The sequence below is a fragment of the Lithobates pipiens genome, unplaced genomic scaffold (assembly GCF_037356315.1).
Source record: "Lithobates pipiens isolate NorthernLeopardFrog02 unplaced genomic scaffold, aLitPip1_a1.2 Scaffold_23, whole genome shotgun sequence".
NCBI classification, from domain to species: Eukaryota; Metazoa; Chordata; class Amphibia; order Anura; family Ranidae; genus Lithobates; species Lithobates pipiens.
Window position 1 is genome coordinate 84,736,564 of NW_027507785.1, and position 27,155 is coordinate 84,763,718.

General features: G+C 46.2%; 1 protein-coding gene across 1 annotated transcript in view; it reads right to left on the reverse strand.

Annotated features, from left to right (window-relative positions):
• Nucleotides 1-27,155, reverse strand: part of LOC143926966 (uncharacterized) — a 53,093-nt gene that overhangs the window by 23,326 nt on the left and 2,612 nt on the right. Inside the window, exon 2 of the mRNA XM_077450990.1 lies at nucleotides 15,958-16,179. Coding sequence (XP_077307116.1) covers nucleotides 15,958-16,179 — 222 coding nt within the window. The remainder of the gene's footprint in view (nucleotides 1-15,957; nucleotides 16,180-27,155) is intronic.

Sequence of the window (27,155 nt, forward strand, 5' to 3'; positions counted from 1 at the left end):
TGGCAGAGTTCCAAGGAGAAAACCACTGCTGAGCAAAAAGAACATCAAAGCTCTTCTCAATTTCTCCACAACACATCTTGATGATCCCCAAGACTTTTGGGACAACATTCTGTGGACCGATGAGACAAAAGTGGAACTCTTTGGAAGGTGTGTGTCCAAGTATATCTGGCGTAGAAGGAACACTGCATTTCATAAAAAGAACATTATACCAACAGTAAAATATGGTGGTGGTAGTGTGATGGTCTGGGGCTGTTTTGCTGCTTCAGGACCTGGAAGACTTGCCGTGATAAAAGGAACTATGAATTCTGCTGTCTACCAAGAGATCCTGAAGGAGAATGTCCGACCATCTGTTCGTGTACTCAAGCTGAAACGAACTTGGGTTCTGCAGCAGGACAATGATCACTGAATGAACACACCAGCAAGTCCACCACCGAATGGCTGAAGAAAAACAAAATGAAGACTTTGGAGTGGCCTAGCCAAAGTCCTGACCTGAATCCTATTGAGATGTTGTGGTATGACCTTAAAAAGGCCGTTCATGCTCGAAAACCCTCTAATGTAACTGAATTAGGACAATTCTGCAAAGATGAGTGGGCCAAAATTCCTCCAGGACGCTGTAAAAGCCTCATTGCACGTTATCGCAAACGCTTGGTTGCAGTTGTTGCTGCTAAGGGTGGCCCAACCAGTTATTAGGTTTAGGGGGCAATCACTTTTTCACACAGGGCCATGATGGTTTGGATTTTTTTTCACCTTTAATAATAAACACCTTCATTTACAAATTGCATTTTGTGTTTACTTGTGTTGTCCTTGACTATTGTTTAAATTGGTTTGATGTTCCGAAACACTTAAGTGTGACAAACATGCAAAGCAACAGGAAATGAGGAAGGGGCAAACACATTTTCACACCACTGTAAAAATAGGCATCAGATTCTGCCTTGTCTCTGTGCAAAGCCCAGCTTCCTCTGGACCTAGTCACCTTCTGCCATTTACCAAACCATTGTGACAGCCTTAATCGGTTGCAAAAGGTGGCTTTGAGTGCCAGTTGTGGGGTTTAATCCCACAGGAGAAAGGTTTTAGCTCCCTGAAAGGTGCTGATGTACATATATATATATATATATATATATACACAGTGGTGTGAAAAAGTGTTTGCCCCCTTCCTCATTTCCTGTTCCTTTGCATGTTTGTCACACTTAAGTGTTTCGGAACATCAAACCAATTTAAACAATAGTCAAGGACAACACAAGTAAACACAAAATGCAACACAAGTAAACACAAGTAGTCCACAGAATGTTGTCCCAAAAGTCTTGGGGATCATCAAGATGTGTTGTGGAGAAATTGAGACGAGCTTTGATGTTCTTTTTGCTCAGCAGTGGTTTTCTCCTTGGAACTCTGCCATGCAGGCCATTTTTGCCCAGTCTTTTCCTGATGGTGGAGGCATGAACGCTGACCTTAACTGAGGCAAGTGAGGCCTGCAGTTCCTTGGACGTTGTTGTGGGGTCTTTTGTGACCTCTTGGATGAGTCGTCGCTGCGCTCTTGGGGTAATTTTGGGCGGCCGGCCACTCCTGGGAAGGTTCACCACTGTTCCATGTCTTCGCCATTTGTGGATAATGGCTCTCACTGTGGTTCGCTGGATTCCCAAAGCTTTGGAAATGGCTTTATAACCCTTTCCAGACTGATAGATCTCAATTACTTTCTTTCTCAATTGTTCCTGAATTTCTTTGGGTCTCGGCATGATGTGTAGCTTTTAAGGATCTTCTGGTGGACCTTACTGTGTCAAGCAGCTCCTATTTAAGTGATGCCTTGATTGTGAACAGGTGTGGCAATAATCAGGCCTGGGTGTGGCTAGAGAAATTGAACTCAGGTGTGGACAACCACAGTTATAGTATGTTTTAACAAGGGGGGCAATCGCTTTTTCACACAGGGCCATGATGGTTTGGATTTTTTTTCACCTTTAATAATAAACACCTTCATTTACAAATTGCATTTTGTGTTTACTTGTGTTGTCCTTGACTATTGTTTAAATTGGTTTGATGTTCCGAAACACTTAAGTGTGACAAACATGCAAAGGAACAGGAAATGAGTAAGGGGCAAACACTTTTTCACACCACTGTATATATATATATATTATACTCTTTGTCAGTTCCAGTGTGTGATTCGTTAGGTCACCAGGCCGTCTTTTCGGCTCACTTCGTGTTTGTGAGTCTGTTGTTCCCTAATAGTGTGTTGCGGTTGCTTATTCGTGGTTGTCAATCAAGTCTTGTTCGCTGTCGCAGGTAGGAGTGGCTGTATCCCCTATATTGTGTGTTCAGTTCCTGCCGCGGAACCTACGAATAGTTCATATACGTTTCTTCCCCCGTTACTTGCTAAATCAAATAATTTTATGTGCGTCATGCAGGGTGACACACCACACTCTTCGGATACATTGCATAACCGCTACAGACCGATGCGGACCCCGTCACACGGCCACTGTCGCAGGTAGGATTCTATACCATGTTTGTCATGTCAATTTGTAGCCACTCGCAGTGCCACCCATACCATGTGTTCAAGTCCCGCAGTGGAACTTAAGAATCATTCGTACGTACTTCTCTCATTCTATTTTTCTACACCAAACTTTGTTGTTTTGACTCATGCACGGCATAACGCCACATTTTCTCGATACGTTGCACTCCCGCCACAGTCCGCCGTGAACCAATCCCATGGTTCACTGTCACAGGCAAGATTCATTACCACATTCTTTATGTCGTATCAATTTGTTACCATTCATTATCTCCCATGTCGTTCGTTCATTTCCCCTACAGATCCTACAAATCGAATGGACGTTGTCCTTATCCCTTAAACTGCCTGCTTACAAGCCACCAAGCAAGCCAGGTGTTTCCATCCTTTTCTCAGAAACCCAACTCTCATTCGCTGAGACCCTGCAGCCATGTAAAACCATCTCAGCAGCCTGACACTCTTGTTGAGACCCTTGCAAAATGCAATATCGTCTCAGCAACCTCTCACTCCTTAAAAAAAAAAAAAACCTTTACCACCACGCAATCTCGGTCCAGCAACCTGACACCTGTTGAGACTCTTGCAACCATGCAATATTGCCTCAGCAGCCTGTCACTCATAGAGACCCTTGCAACCACGCATTACCATCTCGTTAAGACCCAAATTGTCATAGCAGCCTGACACTCTTGTTGAGACCATTGCAAACGCAATATCATCTCAGCAGCCTCACACTCATCAAGACCCTTGCAACCACGCAATTTTGTCTCAAAACAAACCTCATACCCATTGAGAACCTTGCAACCACGCAATATCGTCTCAGCAGCCGGACACTCAACATAATTCCCTTTGCGGCAACGCAATATCGTCTCAGCAAACCAGACTGAGACCCTTGCAACCACACAATACACCTCAGCAACCTCTCACTCGTCAAGACCTTTGTGACCACGCAGTCTCGCCTCAGCAACCTGACATTTGTTGAGACCCTTGCAGCCAGACAAATTGTCTTAGCAGCCTGACACTCATGTTGGGACCCTTTCAAACGCAACATTGTCTCAGCAGCCTTGCAATCACACAATACCATCTCAAATCAAACCTGATACTCATCGAAACCCTTGCAACCACGCAATACCGTCTCAGCAGCCGGACACTCATCGAGACTCTTGCGACCACACAATATCGTCTTGGCAAACCAGACTGAGACCCTTACAACTAGGCAATGTTGCCTCAGCAACCTGGCTAGGACACTTGCAAAGATGCAATATCTTCTCAGCAGCCAAACACTCATAGAGACCTTCCCAACCGTGCAATGTCTTCTCAAACAATCTCATACTCATCGAGACACTTGCAGACAAGCAATATCATCTCTAGTAGCGTTAAACATTCGGGGCACAAACCAACTTGCAAACACACCTCAGGGGCACACAATCAGCCTCACATACACATAGTGACATCCAGTTGTAAATTTATCTACAGTGGCATACCGGCCACTCATCATCTTCTCTGTCTTTTCCTCAGGTCAGTCGAGTTCAGGTTTTCATCCTACACTAGTTTGTCGTTTCTCCCAGGGGAAAAAAAATGTAAAATAACATATATATAGGGAGGGAAGAAAATACAGTTTGCATCTCACCAGGGCCAATCGCATGGCAAGGATAGGTCACTTTGCTTCTCAGGTAAAGGAACATACATATTACACTTAGGTCAACCCCATCGCAGGTTTCTGGTCTCCCCAGTCTCGATCCGTGCCAGGACCTCGTTACTAGGGTGCCACTCAGGTGTATAGTTCACTGATCTTTCTCTTAATACCCAGTTTCTGTGCCCCACCTGCTTTCTATCCAATGCTACATCGCTTCGCCCATCAGGCATCCCTGCAGTCCATATCTGGGGCCATCTCCCAGCTGCACTCCATGGTCTTCTCCCAGTCCGCAACAGTTACTGATGTGCAGACCAGAGTGGCAGCACTGGAGGTTCACCCTTCCACGTCCTTCCCTGACCATGGTTACGGCGCTGGCATCCCCTCCCCGCAGGTACGCCAGAGTCCACTTCTACCGTCCTCCCTACTCACCTTGTCTCTGCCAGCCTTTGGAAGGACATCTTGGAGGGCAAGGACGTAAATCTAGCATCTCTGCTGATTTCGCTCCACGGTTTGGTAGACAACAGAGCATACGCCAGGGGGAGGGAGCATCTCGGTGGTCGCCAAGTCGAAAGACCCCAGGCTTAGCTGCAAACTAACAGTCAGTAAATTTGTTTTGGCATTCAGGATGTTCAGGGATGTTATCTGCTCAGCTGCCCCCAGCAGGAGGGAAGAGCTGGACCTATATCTCCATTCAGTCACGGATTTAGGGTACAAATATGGAGGGCACACCTTTTATGGCTACAACCACTGATTTTCAGCCAAAGGAGCTGCCAAGCTCAGCCAGTGCCAGGTCGAGATGGACTGGAGCGTTTCTGACATGGAGCTATTTTTCCACCATATCACAGGCTTTCGCTCCTCACTCAGCACCCCATTTGTAACAATTTTAATCACGGCGGATGCTTCCGGGGCCAGTGCAGGCTATTCCATACTTGTACAGCATGCCATAAAACTCCCCACCTGTCAACTCAAACACGAGGGAAAATCCTGACTAGGCCACATAGATGTTAGTTGGTGGGGGTTCTACCTATCTACATACTCCACCCCCTCACTGGCTTTTTTCCTGGTGCATTGCTTAACAGCGGGGTTCCACACCGGCCTCCTCACTTTACCCCTCACTACCCGCAAATGCAGGAACCTCCAGTCGGTGGCCAATCAACATACAAGCAATTGACTCTTACTACAGTCAGAAGTGGTTAAATGCTTTATTATCAGCCTCTTCCCACAGTCACCTTTCCCAGTCTGGAGAGTCGGCCCTACTTAGCTTGTCAAGGGCAAGTTCAGTAATAAACTCCGCTTAGTGTACATCTTGTGCCTCATTCTTCTCACATCCCCAGCCGGAACTCCCTCATTCTCTCAGAGGAATTTTCCCTCAAGTATGCCTCAGTTGACCTTGTCAGTCAAGCCATCATTGAGTTGCTATCCAAAGCAGACATCTCTGATGCTTTCAAACTCCTCCCTATCGAGAGCCTTCCCTCTGGCAGTGGCACAGTATTAAGTGGAGGGAGTCCTACTACTTCGCCACCAAGAGTTGACTTTTGGGTCCAAGAGCAGCCTATGACTATTCAATGTTTTCACTCAGGCCCTCACATGGATTCTCTCTCACCAGGCCCGCTGTCACGGGGTCATCCACTACCTCGATGACTTCCTGCTTATCAAGCAACCAGGCACACCCCCGGCAGACCTAGACAAGTTGGGAATAGTGGCCAACAACCTCAACGTGCCCATAGCTGAGCACAAAGTGGAAGGCCCAGCACATTCCATCACCTTTCTATGTGTCACTCTGGACGCGTGTGCCTTGCAAGCTAGTATACCTCCTGACTAGTGATGGCCGAACGGTTCGCCCAGCGGTAGTTTCGCGGCGAATTTCAGCTGTTCACGGTCCGCCCGTTCGGCGGACTATTGGCGCCGTTCGCCCGGTCGACTTCCGTGTTTACTGTGTAAAAGAACTTTGACCTATGATGACACATCCATCATGGGGTACAGGACAGCCAATTGAGACATTACAGCACATGGACACTTGGACATTCCCCCTAACTTATAAATACACCCGATCCGGCGGCCATTTTTCATTCTTTCTTCTGTCACTATAGGGAGAGGTTGTTGTGTGGAGCAGGGAGAGATTACAGTGACCCGAATCGCTAGCTATTTGGTACACAAAAGTTCTTTTCAGGACTGGTATAGGTGTTAGGTGTATATAGGTTTGCTGTGCTACTGATTGTTGCAGCAGCCTGAGTGTCTTTTGTCAGTTTAGAGAAAGGGACAGGACGGTGTGTCTGCTGTAGGGACAGTCAGTTTAGTCATTAGCTGTTACTATCAGGTCCACAAAAGTGCTATTCCAGTTATTGTTCCAGTAGCCTCTGTTTTGTCAGTTTATATAGGGACAGGCAGGAAGCAGTGTGTGAGGCAGTGAGGGTCAGTTTAATCGGTAGCTGTTACTATATTAGGTCCACAAAGGTTCTTTTCAGGACTGGTATCAGTGGTATGGTAATAGGCTTGTACACGTATAATATTCTTTCTTCCAAATATAGAAAGAATATTATACTTGACTGCTGCCCTTCTGCTGCAGTCTGCTAATCATTCACAACCTACTTGTTCCACAAAGGTCCTTATAAGGACTGGTAAGGTAATAACCTGGTGTAGGGTGCTATAGTACATAGGGTTGAGTGAGGTACAGTCTGCTATTCTATAAGGACTGGTATAGGTCCACAATACATAGGGTTGAGGTGCACTACTGCTGACCGCTGCTCTATACTGCAGCAGTCCTTCATCGGTATAGGGACTGACGTACAGTCTGCTAATCACTCACACACAACCTACTTGTTCCACAAAGGTCCTTATAAGGACTGGTAAGGTATAGGGTACTACAGTACATAGAGTTGAGTGAGGTACAGTCTGCCATTCTATAAGGACTGGTATAGGTCCACAATACATAGGGTTGAGGTGAACTACTGCTGACCGCTGCCCTATACTGCAGCAGTCCTTCATCGGTATAGGGACTGACGTACAGTCTGCTAATCACTCACACACAACCTACTTGTTCCACAAAGGTCCTTATAAGGACTGGTAAGGTATAGGGTACTACAGTACATAGAGTTGAGTGAGGTACAGTCTGCCATTCTATAAGGACTGGTATAGGTCCACAATACATAGGGTTGAGGTGCACTACTGCTGACCACTGCCCTATACTGCAGCAGTCCTTCATCGGTATAGGGACTGAGAGTTTTGTCACAGGGTCATTTAAAAAATGACAGGCAGAGGAAGAGGCAGGCCCTTCCGCAGGGGTGGTAGGGGTAGGGCAGGAGCAACAGGCTTGAGCCAAAGTGGGAAGTTGCAGAAGGTGCGTTCAATTACTTTAAAGGATGCACCAGACTTGGTTGAGTGGCTCACTCAGCCTTACTCTTCTGCACCCTCCTCATTCTCTCGATCTGCACCCTCTTCTTCACTCTCTGCTATGTGCACCCCCAAAAACACTACCACCAACAACACCACCACCACCACCACCACATACCTTCCGCTTGAGTCACAGGAATTATTTTCCGATCCATATCAAGACATTTCTGATGCGCAGCCACTCTTGGTATTGGATCAGGAAGAGGAGGTAGCAATAACCGCTACTCAGCAGTCTGACGACAGTACCCAGATCAGCCCAAGGAGGAGGTTGGTCCCCCGGTGTTGCTGCCTACTCCGTGATCTCTACTTATAGCAGTGGAGAAGGTGACGTCGACGATGACGTGTCTATTGATGTCACGTGGGTGCCCACAAGAGAGGAAGAGGAGGGGAGTTCAGAGAGAGATATGGACCAGCAGATAGGGGGGAGAAGCAGGAATAACTTACATTGCACAGGAGGGACAAAGCAGACTGCAAATGTATCAGGAGCGAGTCATCGACCATGTACATCTGGCGCTCCCAGGACACCGGCACATGGCTCCGCAGTGTGGACTTTTTTTAACGTGTCCGCTGCTGACAATAGCGTTGCCATCTGTAATCTTTGCAGTCAACGCATTAGTCGCGGTAAGCCCAACACTCACCTAGGGACGACCGCCTTAAGAAGGCACATGAGCAGCCATCACTGAGCCGAGTGGGAGCAACGGAACACACAAAGCCACACTCCAGGCTCTCACCGTCCAGCCTCGTCTTCTACTTCTCCTTCTCCTCTCTCCTCACAATTGTCCTCCACTCCACCTTCCATCACGCCAAGCTCACGTTTTTCTGCAAAAAGGTTCGAGCGTAAAAAAAAATGATGACGCCGGATAACCCTCTTGCCCAACGGTTGACGGCTGGCTTGTCAGAACTCATAGCCCGCCAACTACTGCCATATAAACTGGTGGACTCGGAGACCTTTCGCAAATTTGTGGCCATTGGAACACCACAATGGAAGGTCCCAGGAAGGAAGTATTTCTCAGAGAAGGGCACCCCAGAGCTATATGGCCATGTTCAGCGGCAAGTGAATGTATCTCTGGCACACAGTGTCGGTGCCAAGATACATCTGACCAGTGGTCTAGCAAACACGGGCAGGGAAGGTATATCACTTTTACTGCCCACTGGGTGAACCTTATGATAGCCGTCAAGCATGTAACCGTGTAGATTTGGTTTTACCGCCACGGATTGCATGCAGGCCTGACTCTTCTTCTCCTCCTCCTACTCCATCCTCCTCCCTCTCCCCCTCGGCTGACTCCTCCTTTTCCGCTGCTAGCGTCTCTTCCGCTGCGCCGCCCAAGCTCCCCAGAACCTATTCGACATGCCAGGTGAGACGTTGCCATGCCGTGCTGCGTCTGTTGTGCCTGGAAGCCAAGAGTCACACTGGCCCGGCACTCCTTTCAGCTTTGCGTTCACAGGCAGATCAGTGGCTAACACCGCTCAATTTGACAGTTGGTAAAGTGGTGTGTGACAACGGTGCCAATCTGCTTAGTGCATTGAAACAGGGCAAAATCACGCACGTGCCATGCATGGCACACGTCTTAAACTTGGTCGTGCAACGATTCCTTGTCAAATACCCTGGGGTCCAGGACATCTTGCGGGAGGCAAGGAAAATCTCTGCCCATTTCAGAAGATCTTACACGGCCATGGCTCGCCTTGCTGACATTCAGCGGCGACACAATCTGCCGGTCAGACATCTTATTTGAGATTGCCCGACGCGATGGAACTCAACCTTCTATATGCTTGATAGGCTGCTCCAGCAGAAACGTGCAGTTAAGGTCTACCTGTATGAACTCTGCGGCAGAACAGGTTCTGGGGAGCTGGGTTTTTTTTCACCGCGCCAGTGGCTGCTCACGCGCGACGCATGCAGACTTCTGCGCCCATTTGAGGAGATCACCAAACTGGTCAGTCGCAGCCATGGCGCCATCAGCGACATGGTACCTTATGCCTTCTTTATGGAGCGTGCATTGCGTCGTGTCATTGATCAAGCTGTGGAGGAGCAGGAGCGGGAAGATGAGGAAGTCGCAATGCTGGATGAATTCCTGGGGTGGCTACTCTATCTGAGACAAGTCAACAACAGGAGTCTGAAGAGGAGTCAGAGGAGGATGGTGCAGGGGCGGATGAGGAGGAGCAAGAAGAGCATGCTTTAAACCTTTCTGGGATCCCTGTTGTGCGTGGATGGGGAGAGGAGAATGAAGAGGACGACATTATCCTGGATGATGAGCAGGAGCCAGGCCACCACACCGCTTCCACTTTAGTGCAAATGGGGGCCTTCATGCTCCAGTGTTTTAATAGGGACCCCCGTATAAAAAGCATAAGGGTCAAGGACCAGTACTGGGTGGCAACGTACTTAGACCCCCGGTACAAACACAAAATGGCGGAAATGTTACCGCCATCACAGAGGGCTGGCAGAATGGAGCACTTCCAGGCCTTGCTTCGAGAAATGCTGCATTCTGCCTTTGCGTGCGCTGGCAGAGGAGCAATTCCCACTCCCAGAGAAGGAGTTGCGGGTACCAATCCAACAGCGCCTGCAAGAAGAGGCCGGTTTGAAGATGTGTTGGTGACTTCGGATATGAGGTCATTCTTTCAGCCGACCCATCGACAGGTGTCATCCGAATCCAGCATCAGGGAACGCCTAGACCGTCAGGTGTCCGACTACATCGGGTTAACGGCCAATGTGGACGCTCTGAGGAGTGATGAACCCCTGGACTACTGGGTGGGCAGGCTTGACCTCTGGCCAGAGCTTGCCCAATTTGCAATCGAACTGTTGGCTTGCCCCTCATCCAGTGTCCTGTCCGAAAGGACGTTCAGCGCAGCAGGGGGGATCGTGACCGATAAGCGTACTCGCCTAGCTCACGACAGTGTTAACTACCTCACATTTCTAAAAATGAATGAGGCATGGATCTCGGAGGAATTCAACACATGTGACCAGTAGACCATGTATATGTCTATAAACAATTTTTTTAATCGAGCACAGAGACCTTCTTTCTTCATTTGGCTCACTTCCTTGTCCAAAAAAGCACACCGTACTATATGCCCGTACCCTCCTATTTGAAGAGGTTGAGCGGTGTCATATTTCTGCTGGGGCTGCTTATTATGAGGGGCTCCCACCATCCCTGTGCTATGCTGACATCCTCCTGGGGCTGCTTATTATGAGGGGCTCCCACCATCCCTGTGCTATGCTGACATCTTCCTGGGGCTGCTTATTATGAGGGGCTCCCACCATCCCTGTGCTATGCTCATTATGAGGGGCTCCCACCATCCCTGTGCTATGCTGACTTCCTCCTGGGGCTGCTTATGGTGCAGGTGTCAGTGCTGTATATCACGGTGCTGATGTCAGTACTCTATCACGGTGCTGCTGTCAGTGCTGTATATCACGGTGCTGGTGTTAGTGCTTTATGTCACGCTGCTGATGTCAGTGCTCTCTATCACGGTGCTGTTGTCAGATGACTCTATCACGGTGCAGGTGTCATTGCTGTATGTCACGCTGCTTTGCCTACCCTGACCTTCCCTCTCCTCCATTGCCTTCATGCGCTCCACAGTCCTGAATTGTCACAACAATTTCCCATATAAAAAAAGAATGCTTGCAGTTGTCGATCCCAGATTCACCTCATACATGTGTTATGTCATTGGCCATGTGGTGGGACTATGTTTGCACAGCTATTAATTATTTTGTGGCTGCAAATTTGACCTATAGGTTTGCGAAGTTCCCCTCCCATTGAAGTCAATGGGGTCCACCGCGAACGTTCCATTTCGTGAACTATTGGCAGCGAAACGTCCCGTCGGAAGTTTGTCCATCACTACTCCTGACAAACGAGCCCGTATCAGGACAGTTATCCACGACTTCACCCGGTTGCAAGGGTGCACCAGGAGGTACTTACTAGGACCTTACTAGGGATGCTGAACTTCGCAATCAGGATTGTTCCTCAAGGTCAGTCCTTTATATTGCCGCTTTAAGTCTTTCTCACACCAGTGCAAGATCCAGACCAAATTCTTCAAATATATTAATAGTAAAAAGGTCAAGTCTGAGCATGTAGGCCCTTTACAAAATAATCTAGAGTGGGTGACTGGGGACAAAGAGAAGGCTAATTTATTAAATACTTTCTTCAGCTCTGTGTACACAAAAGAGCATGGGGGAGCTCATGTCCATAATGGGGGTGATAGTGACACAGCCCCAAATGATCAACAATGGCTCAATAGTGATATGGTCCAGAAATATTTCGACAGAATAAAGGTGGATAAAGCACCTGGCCCTGATGGCATCCACCCAGGGATCCTAAAAGAATTGAGCTCTGTAATTTCAGAGCCATTGTATCTAATTTTTAGGGACTCATTAATGACGGGAATAGTCCCACTGGATTGGCGCAGGGCGAATGTGGTGCCTATATTTAAAAAGGGATCAAAGTCTTTACCAAGTAACTATAGACCTGTTAGCTTAACTTCTATAGCTGGGAAGATACTGGAGCGTTTAATAAAAGACCACATCGACGAATTCTTGCTGAACAAAAACACTTTAAGCAACAGACAACATGGATTCATGAAAGACAGAAGTTGTCAGACAAATCTGATTTCTTTTTATGAGGAGGTAAGTAAAACCTTGGACAGAGGGGTGGCGGTGGACGTGGTATACTTGGATTTTGCAAAAGCGTTCGATACAGTTCCCCACACACGGCTCATGTGTAAGGTAAAGTCTACAGGTTTGGAAATATCAGTTTGTAAATGGATAGAAAATTGGCTAAAAGACAGAATTCAGAGAGTAGTGATTAATGATTCTTACTCTGAATGGTCTAAGGTTATCAGTGGTGTACCCCAAGGTTCAGTGCTGGGACCCTTACTTTTTAACATCTTTATAAATGATATCGGGTCTGGGATCAAAAGTAATATTTCTGTCTTTGCAGATGACACCAAGATATGCAGTGGAATAACCTCCTTACAGGATGTCTCCAATTTACAAGCCGACCTCAATACACTGTCTAATTGGGCGACTATGTGGCAGATGAGGTTTAATGTTGATAAATGTAAAGTTATGCACTTAGGGGCTAAGAATATGCATGCATCATACATGCTAGGGGGAGTACAACTGGTGGGATCCATAGTGGAGAAGGATCTGGGGGTTTTGGTAGATCATAAGCTCAATAATAGCATGCAATGCCAAGCTGCTGTTTCCAAAGCAAGCAAAGTCCTTTCTTGTATTAAGAGAGGTATGTACTCCAGAGAGAGAGATATCATTTTTCCCCTGTTCAAATCATTAGTAAGACCTCATCTGGAATATGCAGTTCAGTTTTGGGCACCAGTTCTCAAAAAGGATATCGGGGAACTGGAGAAAGTGCAGAGAAGGGCAACCAAACTGATAAGAGGCATGAAGGAACTCAGCTATGAGGAAAGATTAGAGGAACTGAATTTATTCACTCTTGAGAAGAGGAGAATAAGGGGGGATATGATCAACATGTTCAAATATATTAGGGGTCCATATAGTGAACTTGGTGTTGAGTTGTTCTCTGTACGGTCAACCCAGAGGACAAGGGGGCACTCTTTACGTCTAGAGGAAAAGAGATTTCATCTTCAAGTACGGAAAGGTTTCTTCACAGTTAGAGCTGTGAAAATGTGGAATAGACTCCCGCCAGAGGTGGTTCTGGCCAGCTCAGTAGATTGCTTTAAGAAAGGCCTGGATACTTTCCTGAATGTACATAATATAACTGGGTACTAACATAGGTAAAGTTGATCCAGGGAAAATCCGATTGCCTCTTGGGGGATCAGGAAGGAATTTTTTTCCCCTGCTGTAGCAAATTGAGCATGCTCTGCTGGGGGTTTTTTTCGCCTTCCTCTGGATCAATTGTGGGCATAAAATTGGGTATTTGGATTGTACGATTATTTTATTTTATTTTATTTATTTGTTTTTAAGGTTGAACTGGATGGACTTGTGTCTTTTTCAACCTGACTATCTATGTAACTATGTAAATTCTCAAACTAGACCAAGCAGCGGTAGCAGACTTAGCTATGTGGGACGAGTTCCTCACCAGCTGGAACGGCATTTCAATGTTAATCAGTCACGGTGGGTGGTCACCAATGCCGCAGCCTGTGTGGACTTTGCGGCCATTTTCGGCTACCACTGGTTTGCCGAACCTTGGCTTCCAGAAATTCTCTAATCCCTGATTTCACCTAGTCTTCATCACTCTTTGAGCTGTATCCCATCGTGGCAGCTGCCCAGGTCTGGGGCCACACTTGGACAGTACAGAAGGTGTTCTTCACCACAGACAATCAGGCCACGGCCGAAATCATCAATAAAGGTAGAACCAAGTCACTCCCTATCATGTCCTTCCTGCGCATGCTCATGCAGCTGTCACTCTGTCACCAGTTTAATATTTTCTGTAGACATATTCCCGGCAAATGCAATATCACAGCTGATGCGCTGTCCCGTTTCAACCTCACTTTGATTTTCCAGCAGATGTCTTGAGTCGACCCAACGACTACACCTGTCCCACCCTGGTTGTTTCACGCAATCCTTGGCATGCAACACACTTAAGGCCTATCGCACAGCTTGGAACACTTACCGCAAGTTTTTGGCCTCTTGCCCTGGGGCAGCGATAGGTAAGACACATCCTAGCCTTCATATCATATTGCCATACGCAGCTAGCCCTTTTTCACAATACCATCAGGCTATACCTAGCCAGCGTCCAGCATTTTCTGTCCTTACAGGGCCCCAGTAAACCTTCAGTATTCTCGGCCCATGCAGTCAGGTCCCTCCTATGGGGTATAAAGAAGAACCAAACCATAGCTAGCCTCAAACACCTACCTAATAAGAGTGCCATCTTCGGGGAATCCTTACTCGTTCTCCGTTTTGGGCTTTGCCCAGTCTAGTCATCCAAGCGGCCATCTACTTGGCCTTCTACGGTTTCCTACAACCTAGCATGTTGAGGGTTGCAGTACACTCACAGGTAATCGTCCTGGGCCTGGTGGTATCTGGGACTACATATCCCATAATCCTCTTGGTGTTAGTTTCCCAGCCATTGGCCCTGAATGTAGCCAGTAGGAGCGGGCATTGCCAGGTGAATGAGAGCTGCTCACCTCAAGGAGGAGAAGGAGGGGTGGAAATCCTCCGCAGCTGCGGCTCTGCCTGTGTCCCTTCACAGAGCCTGTCGGTTTTGGCGCTGCTGCCCTATGTACTGATGGGAGGTTGGCATCAGCACAGCCTGCTCACTATTTTCTTGAGGAGGGGGGTAATTGACCCATTGCCCCCCCCCCCCCTGGATCCGCACCTGCATGGGGCCTGTGTGGGTCTTGGCTGTGTGCATAAAAGTCCGACACAGATCAACCCCTACTGCAGTCTCTCTTCTTGTTATTTACTACAAAAGTTACAATGTTGCAGTCTGATTATAAGAGAAGAGGAGACTGCGGAAATGCTTCTTCCTTTGTGCAGCAGACTGATGACCCCATATCAGCCTAGGCCAGTAACGGTGAACCTTGGCACCCCAGATGTTTTGGAACTACATTTCCCATGATGCTACACTACACTGCAGAGTGGATGAGCATCATGGGAAATGTAGTTCCAAAACATCTGAGGTGCCAAGGTTCGCCATCACTGGCCTAGGCAAAGTCTAGGACTGTAGCTCAAGGATATTGTTTTGACAACAAAATGTGTAGCATCAATGGAAAATAATACTACTGCTATATATTGTTACGTCAGGAATTTTTTCATGCAGAATTGTAAAGTTACAGAAAGGTCAGCTTTAACGAATATGCTTTTTTAAATAACTAAAAAAAAAAAAAAACCTGCATCTATCATAAATGCCAGAAATAACTTTGAAGTGTTTAAAGAATCACTTTTCAACACGGCCTTTTGGGAATTCTGTAATAATAACATATTGAGGATTAAAAAAACTATTGTCTTATGTGAAACTCAAAACACCATCCTTGACCTTTGTAAGCATGATCGTAGCCTGTTCTTGTTTACAGCTGATTGTTTCAGAGAATGTATTTCTCACATTACGTTACCGCATAATCATTTCGTAATTGTGCTCACTTACTGCACTGATTTGAGCACTGAAAAATGTTGCCAAAGTTTAACAAGCCAACACAATTCCAGGCTTATGATTAAGGCGAAAACTCATAAAACCAGACTGAATATTGTTTACAATACACAGGAATAAGACACCACTTAATCCATATATCATGCAGTTGAAGGCTAATTAAATTAGTTGGAGAAAGAAAGACATGTTATGGTTTGGCTACATTTGGGGGATTCCCAGTCTCAGCATTGTCAAATATTTTATCTGCTTAAAAAGATTTTACAATTTGCATACTTAATTTTCCCTTGGTAAAGATCAATATCCATCCATCAGCCTCACAAGGTAGCCAAAGGAAACCACCAATGAACTTCAAGATGGCTCTGGGACCCTAAGTGGATGTTACTGTCACGTACCTTGTAACAGAGCCTGACGTGTAGAAGGAGACCTCTCTTACCGCCCTGGTTCAGGGACAACTGAAGTTGGGACAGTGGCTGCGAGAGCGCAGTGAGGTAGAAGTGCCTGCGGAATCTCTTGTTGAAGGTAGAGATGACAAGGCTGGGTCGTGAGCAGCAGGTGGTGGTAGCAGCAGCAGGTGCAGCATCTCCAAGTACTGGATGGAGCAGGATGGAGTAAGTCTGGAGCAGGGTCAGAAAGCACAGATAATAAGATATAAGCGGTAAGCAGAGATTGGTCAGTAGACAGGCAGAGGTTGGCAGCAGGATATCAGGCAGAATAGCAGGTATAACAAGGTTAAGGCAAGCCAGGGTCAGGACTGGAGATAAGCAAATAAGCAAGCGTAGTCAAGCAAGCCAGGTCAAACACAGGTAATCAGATGCAGGATCAGACTTAGGTAAAGCTGCAGATCAGACAGCATTGCACTAGTGCAGCAGTTGTCTTTATATAGGCCATTTGGCACCAGCATTAATGGGTAACATGCGCACGTATTTTAGCGCATGCACATATACGTTCACCTGTTAGCGCTAATGCTCCCAAGCATGCGCATAGGCATTGGCCTATGCCCAGCAAGATGGGCACCTGAAAATGTACATCTGCGCATGTGCATTTGCCTCTGCCTAAGAGCTTAGGCTGCACTATGGCCAGCACGTTCCTGACAGTTACTTGGAACCTTTGAATGGTATTGTCAAAAAACTCTAAAAATATCATCCCAATGGGGCATCTGGATGATGTGCCATACACAGATGTACCTCCACGGAAACCTTCTGGAAATAAGTATATCGGTTGGGTGAAATGATTGAAATGTTAAAATACAAATGAGAGATTTTATTCAAAATATGTAAAACGAAATAAGCAATGTGTTTTGAGAGAAAATTCAACTCAACCCAATGAGTTCCAATGCAAGTTGAGATATTCAGGCACAGCCCAACTTTGAAAAAATTTCATTATAGCTTTGGGTCGATTTTATTTAACTTTTCTTTAATTCCCACAAATACTACTTGAGTGGAGATAAGGTTCAAGATTAGGGCGGTGCAGGTTTTGCCCCGTACACTAGCTGTTTGTGCTTTGGTAAACAAAATAGTTTGTTTACCTGACAACTGCAGAGAACCAACAGTAGTGGAGAAAGCCATTCATTAGAGGTGGTATTACTACCGCCTCTAATGAATAACAGCCCAGAACATCCTAGCAACCAATGACACATCGTTAGCCCCATTCAGCTGAATGTAAACAGTGAGACTCATTCGTTTACATTCAGTCGTTGGCCAGGAAATCTCCCAGTGAGCAGTAATTGTGGCCAGGGATACGTCATTGGTTGCAAAGATGCCAGTGGGATATTTTAAAGGGGCCTTACTCCATGACCCACTGATACTCTCCCTTCCAGCAATGATCTGCCCCTGGTGCTCTCGGGCATTGATAAGCATGTTACCTTCTCCAATGTGATAGTGGTCAGGTCTAGTGGCCAATGGCTAAGCCTGAGCATTGTCCCATGACAGGACAGACAGTAGGGTGGAGGGAGAAGAGAGGGCTAATGCCGCGTACACACGACCGGACTTTTCGACAGCAAAGGTTCGACAAGACGAATTTGTCGGACAATTCGATCGTGTGTGGGCTCCATCGGACCTTTGCTGTCCAAAAATCTGACGGACTTTAGAAATAGAACATGTTTCAATTTTTTCCGGCGGACCCAGTTCCTATGGAGAAATCTGCTCGTCTGCTAGTCCGACGGACGAAAACCGACGCTAGGGCAGCTATTGGCTACTGGCTATGAACTTCCTTATTCTAGTCCAGTCGTATGTCATCACGGTAGAATCTGTCGTGCTTTGGTGTGATTGTGTGTGGCCAAGTCAGTTCATTCGGAAAGTCCATCAGAAGTCCATCGGTGGGCTCCTTGGGGGTGGGGACTGATGTGGGTGTGCGGTGTACAGGGATGGGGACAATTGTAGACACTCACTCAGGTTGAACTGGATGGACTGGTGTCTTTATTCAACCTTACTAACTATGTAACTCCGCCGAAAGTCCATCGGGAATACCGTCGGACCTAGTCTGCCAGAAAGTCCGGTCATATGTGGCATAAGACTAAGACTCTGACACCGGGAATTTTGGCTGCCTGTTGCAAAGGAGAAGGAAGCAGTGGGAAATTGCTGGAGAGGTGAGTATCAGGAGATGGGGCTTTTATACATTTATGTAAAAGATGTATTACCTACTAAAATTTACAAGTATCCAAACTGGAAACTCTGCACTTGTTTGCCCCAGGCCTAGTTAAGAAACACAATTTCAGGTGACCAAAAAAATGAAATGGGGAACATAAAAATGTAATAGGTTTTATTTATTCTATGACAACCATAAGGTATGCTGCATATTGCTATCAGTAAGGATAGCTTCCTCTGTGCTACTGATCAAATCTCTCTACATCTTTGCCAAGTGTGCTCTTTATATCAGATAACCTTCAGCTATTTTTACCTTTTAAGATGGCTCTTCAGATAATTTCCAGGATTCGGTCGTATGATAAGCTGTATCAGCATGGATATTTATCAAGCTAGTCTTCCTGTCATCAGAGTATTGGACTTTTCATTTACACATCTGTTTGGCTTAAAGGGAACCTGTCAGATATGTAAATGTTTAATCCAAAAGGTTTCTTTTGAAAGAAAGCATATACTCTCGGTATCCCATGTCTTCTACCTCTCCTCTGTTCCAGTGCGGCAGCCTCGGAAAGCCTATTCAGTATTCAACACTTGTCTGTTGATGCTGGAGTCCACTGCAGAACTCAGACATTGAAGCATGGCTGTTACAAGCATGGGGCACCCAGGAAATGTGCCTTGCACCTCTTGTGAGTGTCCCAAATCCTCAGTTTTGGTGCCTGCCGGTGTCTTGTCAAATAGCGTCCTCCATCAGATAGTGTCCGCTGCGTACTGCGCATGCGCAGTACACGGGAACACAGATTCCGAAAATTGCCGAGGATGAACGGCGCCTGCGCCGTGAGTCCAGGTTCTATCCCCACTATCCAAGTTGACATAGAGTTAGAATAAAAAAGAGCCGAGCGCAGCGAGGCCGAGCACGAAGCGTGGCGAGCGAAGCTCGCCCGCGAGGGGCCCTCTAAAATTCACAACCCTATGTCCGCTTGGATGGTGGGGCTACCACCTCCACTCACGGCGCAGGCGCCGTTCAGCTTCGGAGATTTTCCGAAGCTTCGTCTGCTCCGTACTGCGCATGCGCAGTACGGAGCGGACACTATTTGATGGCTGAACTCTATTAGGCAGAACACCAGCACCAGTTTTGGGAGGGACTTTCCCTTGCACTGAACTGCCACTGCAGCTGAGGTCTGGTAGTTGGACTCATGCTGAAGGAAAAAATACTGTGTGGGTGTGCTGGGGGGGTTGCTGTGCTTGGGACGGTGGGTGATTTGGGTGGGGTTGGTCTGTACTAGGTGGAGGGGTTGGGAGTGGTAGGACTATACTGGGGGGTGGGGATTAAGGCTGTGAGGGTAGATGTGTACTGATACTGATGGGGGATTTGTACTAGGAGTGTTTGAACTGTGGACATTTTTGGGCTGGACTGTTGCCTAAGCCTTGCACTCCTTCTCCTGGCCCCTGTAATTTATGCATTACTCACTTCTGATCCCTGCACTCTCTGCATTACTCAGCCCTGACTCCTTTACTCTGTGCATTTCACACTCCTGACCTCTGCATTTTTGGTTAGACACTCCTGGTGTCTGCAATCTGTACATTACTCACTCCTAACCAGGGCCGGACTGGGAATAAAAACCAAACCTGGAAATAATTTCATAATAGCCCCATAGCATTATTATACCAGCCCAACAGCATTACGTCGTTATTTTCTTGTTCATAAAAGGGAAAACCATGCATTTTAAAGCACATTTGAGTAGCGTATTATCCGCTTAAGGACCGCCTCCTGCACATATACGTCGGCAGAATGGCACGGCTGGGCACAAGCACGTACCTGTACGTTGCTCTTTAAGTGCCCAAGCCATGGGTCGGGAGTGCGCCGCCGGCGGCGTTCACCCAACCCAGTTCTGAGCTCCGTGACCGTGGCCGCGGGACCAGCGGACCCGATCGCCGCTGGTGTCCCACGATCGGGTCACAGAGCTGAAGAACGAGGAGAGGTCTGTGTAAACAAACCTCTCCCCGTGCTTCCTAGTGAGGCTGTCACTGATCCTCTGTTCCCTGTTATAGGGAAAGACGATCAGTGATGTCAGACGCCAAGCCACGCCCCCTACAGTTAAAAAACACACACACACACACTTAACCCCTCCCTGCCCCCTAGTGGTTAACGCCTTCACTGCCAGTGTCATTTACACAGGAGTCAGTGCATTTAAATAGCACTGATTGCTGTATAAATGACAATGGTCCCAAAAATGTGTCAAAAATGTCTGATGTGTCTGCTATAATGTCGCAGTCACAATAAAAATCGCTGATTGCCGCCATTACTAGTAAAAAAAAAAATTACTAAAAATGCTATAAAACTATCCCCTATTTTGTAAATAGCTATAACTTTTGCACAAACCAATCAATAATCGCTAATTGCGATTTTTTTTACCAAAAATATGTAGAAGAATACGTATCGGCCTAAACTGCGGAAAAAAAATGTTTTTTTATATATTTTTTGGGGATATTTATTATAGCAAAAAGTAAAAAATATTGCATTTTTTTCAAAATTGTCGCTCTATTTTTGTTTATAGCGCAAAAAATAAAAACCGCAGAGGTGATCAAATACCAAAAGAAATCTCTATTTGTGGGAAAAAAAGGACACCAGTTTTGTTTGGGAGCCACGTCGCATGACCACGCAATTGTCAGTTAAAGCGACGCAGTGCCGAATCGCAAAAAGGGGCCTGGTCCTTTGGCTGAAAATTGGTCCGGGGCTTAAGTGGTTAAATATAGATAACACAGATAGGAGAACACATAGAAATAGGGATATATATATATATATATATATATATATATATATATATATATATATATATATATATATACAGTGGTGTGAAAAAGTGTTTGCCCCCTTCCTCATTTCCTGTTCCTTTGCATGTTTGTCACACTTAAGTGTTTCGGAACATCAAACCAATTTAAATAATAGTCAAGGACAACACAAGTAAACACAAAATGCAATTTGTAAATGAAGGTGTTTATTATTAAAGGTGAAAAAAAATCCAAACCATCATGGCCCTGTGTGAAAAAGTGATTGCCCCCTAAACCTAATAACTGGTTGGGCCACCCTTAGCAGCAACAACTGCAACCAAGCGTTTGTGATAACGTGCAATGAGGCTTTTACAGTGTCCTGGAGGAATTTTGGCCCACTCATCTTTGCAGAATTGTCCTAATTCAGTTACATTAGAGGGTTTTCGAGCATGAACGGCCTTTTTAAGGTCATACCACAACATCTCAATAGGATTCAGGTCAGGACTTTGGCTAGGCCACTCCAAAGTCTTCATTTTGTTTTTCTTCAGCCATTCGGTGGTGGACTTGCTGGTGTGTTTAGGATCATTGTCCTGCTGCAGAACCCAAGTTCGTTTCAGCTTCAGTACACGAACAGATGGTCGGACATTCTCCTTCAGGATCTCTTGGTAGACAGCAGAATTCATAGTTCCTTTTATCACGGCAAGTCTTCCAGGTCCTGAAGCAGCAAAACAGCCCCAGACCATCACACTACCACCACCATATTTTACTGTTGGTATAATGTTCTTTTTATGAAATGCAGTGTTCCTTCTACGCCAGATATACTTGGACACACACCTTCCAAAGAGTTCCACTTTTGTCTCATCGGTCCACAGAATGTTGTCCCAAAAGTCTTGGGGATCATCAAGATGTGTTGTGGAGAAATTGAGACGAGCTTTGATGTTCTTTTTGCTCAGCAGTGGTTTTCTCCTTGGAACTCTGCCATGCAGGCCATTTTTGCCCAGTCTTTTCCTGATGGTGGAGGCATGAACGCTGACCTTAACTGAGGCAAGTGAGGCCTGCAGTTCCATGGACATTGTTGAGGGGTCTTTTGTGACCTCTTGGATGAGTCGTCGCTGCGCTCTTGGGGTAATTTTGGGCGGCCGGCCACTCCTGGGAAGGTTCACCACTGTTCCATGTCTTCGCCATTTGTGGATAATGGCTCTCACTGTGGTTCGCTGGATTCCCAAAGCTTTGGAAATGGCTTTATAACCCTTTCCAGACTGATAGATCTCAATTACTTTCTTTCTCAATTGTTCCTGAATTTCTTTGGGTCTCGGCATGATGTGTAGCTTTTAAGGATCTTCTGGTGGACCTTACTGTGTCAAGCAGCTCCTATTTAAGTGATGCCTTGATTGTGAACAGGTGTGGCAATAATCAGGCCTGGGTGTGGCTAGAGAAATTGAACTCAGGTGTGGACAACCACAGTTATAGTATGTTTTAACAAGGGGGGCAATCACTTTTTCACACAGGACCATGATGGTTTGGATTTTTTTTTACCTTTAATAATAAACACCTTCATTTACAAATTGCATTTTGTGTTTACTTGTGTTGTCCTTGACTATTGTTTAAATTGGTTTGATGTTCCGAAACACTTAAGTGTGACAAACATGCAAAGGAACAGGAAACACTTTTTCACACCACTGTATATAACAGCAATTGTCAGTTAATAGTAGTAAAAGTGGAGCAATCATTAAGGGGAACACCTGGGAATGTGGGGGGGGGGGACTCTGGTGACCAGAGACCACCTTCTGCAGAAAGAATACACTAATGTAAGAAGGGGGGGTTACTAATATAGGGGGAAACCTTTATATCAGTGCCCCCTTATAATGTCATAACGGGGAGGGTCTTAGTCATTATCCCATAAAGCGACAGGTGATAGGATCTTTCCTATAGTTGGTAGTCCCCCTTCACTGATCATACCTGTATATGCACTCAGCTTTATATATGTCAGGCCCCCACACACACATCTGTAAGCACACATACAGCTCTGCCCCCCCCCCCCCCCCGTAAACAAACAACCTCCCCCTCCCTTCACTTGTACCCACAGCCCCCACTTATAAGGTGGTCTTCCTTACTCCAGGTCCTGTTTCCACATGTCCCTGTGATACATTACAGCACACACATGAGGGGCACAAATACAGGAAGCAACCAGAGGTGGCAGTAAAGAGCTCTGTAAGCTCAATGATACAATGATCAGCAGCAGCTGTGTAGAGCGACCCGCACAAACCCAGAGAGACAGCACAGCTACAGATGTAGCCATGGGGAACCTTTGCCAATTCCAGAGGGGGTCACTCCCCCCCCCTTGCCTCTACCTGTGGACGCCCATGAGAGCCATAGATAAAAAGAGCCCCCAGAGTCCCCACATCTAGGACATGCTGGACTATGTTTCGGCTCATACTTGGAGAGGTGAAAGGGTGTTCAATAGAACCTATGGAGGATGTAGATATGGGTGAGGCGGTCAGACAACTTAGGGGATACAGATTTGCAGGTAGCTAGCACCTCTTCCCAGTCCTCCGGAGCTGGGGGTAGCAAAAGAACACACGGTTGGGTACATCAAAGCCATCTTTCATTGCCTGAAATTATTTAACCGTGTCGTTAACCCTTGTCAATCCATAGACTATGGTCCGGGACAGATAACAGCTCGGGTAAGCACAGACTGTCCTATAGTGGCATATGGGTGTGAAATGTAGGAGCCTTGCTATGATTCATGGCCAGCTGCCAAATTTGGCAGAGGTGGAATAACACACGGCTCCTATTGCCCATGTGGGACAATTTGCGATGTTTCACAGAGTAGAATTTGAAATAGATGAACAATCGGGTGGGAGGCCTGAGAGCATACCAGGGTGGAGTACCTAATCTTGTTGGTTTGATTGAAATAAAAAAAGTGGGAGAGTTGGAAAGTATTGTAGTATAGGGATACGTCTAGTAGTGCAGCGCCACCTAGATCAACAGGACATTTCAGAGCTTGCCATGATAGATTGTGCCTCGGAGGTGCCCCAGATAAATGTGGTAAGGATAGATTTCATAGATTTGAATATGCGTGGTGGAATGTAAAGGGGACCATGCCAAAAAATATAGAGTAATTTGGGAAGGAGTATCATTTTTACTGGGCTAATGCCTCCCATAACCCCAAGGGGCAAACAGGACCATGACTGTGTTTTGGCTTTTAGAATTTCATATAGGGGTTCAAGGTAAAGAACTATGTAATCCATTAAAGATCGGAAAACTTGAATGTCCAGGTATCTTACTGGCTCTGACCAGGGTAAATGTGGCTTGTTCAGCTGTGGGGGAACCTATATATAATGGTAGGATTTGGGACTTAGCCCAGTTAATCTGCAAGCCAGAGAATACCTTGAATTGCTTGCTAAGCTGTAAAGCCTGGAGTGATGAGCCACCATCTCTCAGGTACAGGAGCATGTAATCTGCATACAAGCTGATGGCCTTGGTCACCTGTCCAATACGATGGCAAGGGATTCCAGGGCCAGGGCGTATAAGAGTGCGGATATAGGGCAGTCCTGGGGAGTGCCACGGGAGAAGGAGAAGGGATCTGAAACCCCGCCATTAACTTCTATGCGAGCCGTATGAGCTTGGTATAGGAGTTGGAGCCATTTATTAAATTTCTTACCGAAGCCAATTCTGCAGAGACACTCCCACAGGTAACTCCACTCCACAGAGTCAAATGCCTTAGCAGCGTCAAGACTAACCACTACTCTGGAGCCAATATGGTCGTGGTGGTATTGGAGATTCAAAAAAAGCCTCCTGAGTTAAAACGCTGTGTTCCTATTGGGCATGAACCCTGTCTGCTCTGGGTGTATTAAAACTACAAGGGCTTCACCCATGGTGGGAGGGAGAGGCTGAATCGAATATGTGGGTATATACAATAGTTCTCGCAGCTTAGGGATGAGGACTTTCCCAAACTGACTGTAGAATTCTAGGGGGAGCTCATTAGAGCCAAGTGCCTTAGAGGGTGGAAGGTGTGCTAGAGCCTCTTCAATGCAGTCTGTGGTGGTTGGTGCCTTGAGCTGGTCAACCTGAGAGGGGGTAAACGCAAGGAAGGTGACATCCTGTAGGAATGCAGACAATTCCTCCTAAGAAAAATGGGCGATGGAAGTATACAGTTCAGAATAAAAAGTTCTGAATTCTTCGACCACCAGATCAGGGTCTGTAATCTTGGTCCCTGAGGCAGACTGGAGTGTAACTACTACTGGGAGTTTGTGATCAATGTGTGTGAAGTCGAGCAGTTTGCCAGCATGCTCGCTGTGTTCAAAAATATGCTGTTTACTGAAATTGTAGTTGATCAGTGAGTCTAGTCTGCATCCGTACAAGAGAAGCATTGGCTGCAGAAGGATCATTCAGGTAGAGCTGTTCATGGGATCTCTGATGCTCCTCTGCCTGCCAGAGTGTCAGCTTAGAAGAAGCCTTAAGTCTGTTGATGTGTGAGGACAGTATCATATGGGCATGTATTTTAAAGGCTTCCCACTCGACCCCAACCCTGGTTGATGCAAAAATAGTACACCCATTCCCTCTGGATACTCTCAAGATCTGACAGTAGAGATCCAGAAGGGATTCAGCTTCAAGATGTGAACCATGGGGGGAGCAGGTAAGAGTAGCGTAGCCCAATATGGGGAGTGGTCGGAAAGCACACTTACACCAAATCCCACTTCAAGCAGGGTAGGCAAGAAAGGTGGCGTAACAAAGATAAAAATCTATGTGGGACATGGCAGAGTGGGAAGGGGTAAAGCATGAGAAGTCTATTGATGTTATGTATCTGTGCCTCCAGGTGTCAACCAGGGCGAACTCTGAAAGGAATCTCCCGCATATACTGATTAAAAGCGGGGTGGACATGGGGGCATTAGGACTCAGTTTGTCAAGACTAGGGTTAATGATCATATTAAAGTCCCCCATCTATATGGCAGGCATTGTGGGATGTTGGGCCATAAAGGCCACTCCTTGCTGTAATATAGTAAACTGGATTGGAGGGGGAAGGTAGAATGCCATAAGGAGAAATTTCAGGCCATTGATAGTGGCATGCAGAAATAATGACCAACATTGAGGGTCCGACTGCAAAGTGTAGAGCTAGAACTGTACTGATTTGGCTATTGGAATGGCCACTCCCCAAGAATTATAGGTGAATGGAGCTTGGTATAGACAGCCTACCCAGGGTTTTATGTGAGCCATTTGCATTCGGACAATGAAATGGGTCCCCACTAGAGATTTGAAAATTATAGCATCTACAAAATCGAAAATATATTAATGGCATTTTTATTTTTTATTTTTTTACTAGTAATGTCGGTGATCAGTGATTTTCTCAGGAGGGCCAACATGCCACAGTATAACTGTGACGGCTGGTCCTCTAGTGGTTAACAGACTGGACCAGTGTAGCAAAACACTAACACCACCTGCGGAACATCAGTGGCTTGCCCGATTTTAGAACGGTTTTCTCATTGCTGGAAAGGCTTGGTGTCGGCCAATAGACACATTGAAATGTGAGTGCAATACGTTTTTTATTGATTTTTCCATTAAAGTCAAAACTATTTTATACTATATTGGTTCCATTTAATTTTGTATGAATATATGGACGTTGAGGAATTGCTAACGGGAGGAATGCGTTGTGGATTGGTTATCCGTTGAATGAACCGAAGGCTTACTGATTGGGGAAATCTGGTGAGTGGCTATTCTGCTTGGTAACGGTGGCACAGTTTTGGTTATTTTAGTTGACACAAGTGGACTTTTGATTAGAAGATGATCGGTGATTAAGACGGCACAGTTGGAGCAATTGAATTAAAATATCGCGCAATAAGGACGCTATATTTTTTGCAATTATCAATTAATGTCTTGTGTATATATTTTGGACAATATGGGGGCACAGTGATTATTTAGTGAATATAAGTAGTATTATTAAGCATTCTCTATTGAGAAGGGGGTAGTATAAATAGTGAGTGGGAGGCGCAATCCCCTAAAGATATATATTTACATCATTCACTTACCCTGGTTTTTCTGGGGGGGGACTAAGACTGGGATTGCTGCGGACCCTCAAGCACAGTAAGGGGAAGGTTGAGCGCCGGTACTACTTGGTATTTTTGGTCCGGATCCATAGCAGAGTGAGCAGAGCGCACGGATCATCAATGAACATAGTTCTTGTGGCGTCAGTAACAGAGGGCGGGTGAGTAGAGGTTTAGGAGGGAGCAAGGCCAGCCACATCTCGA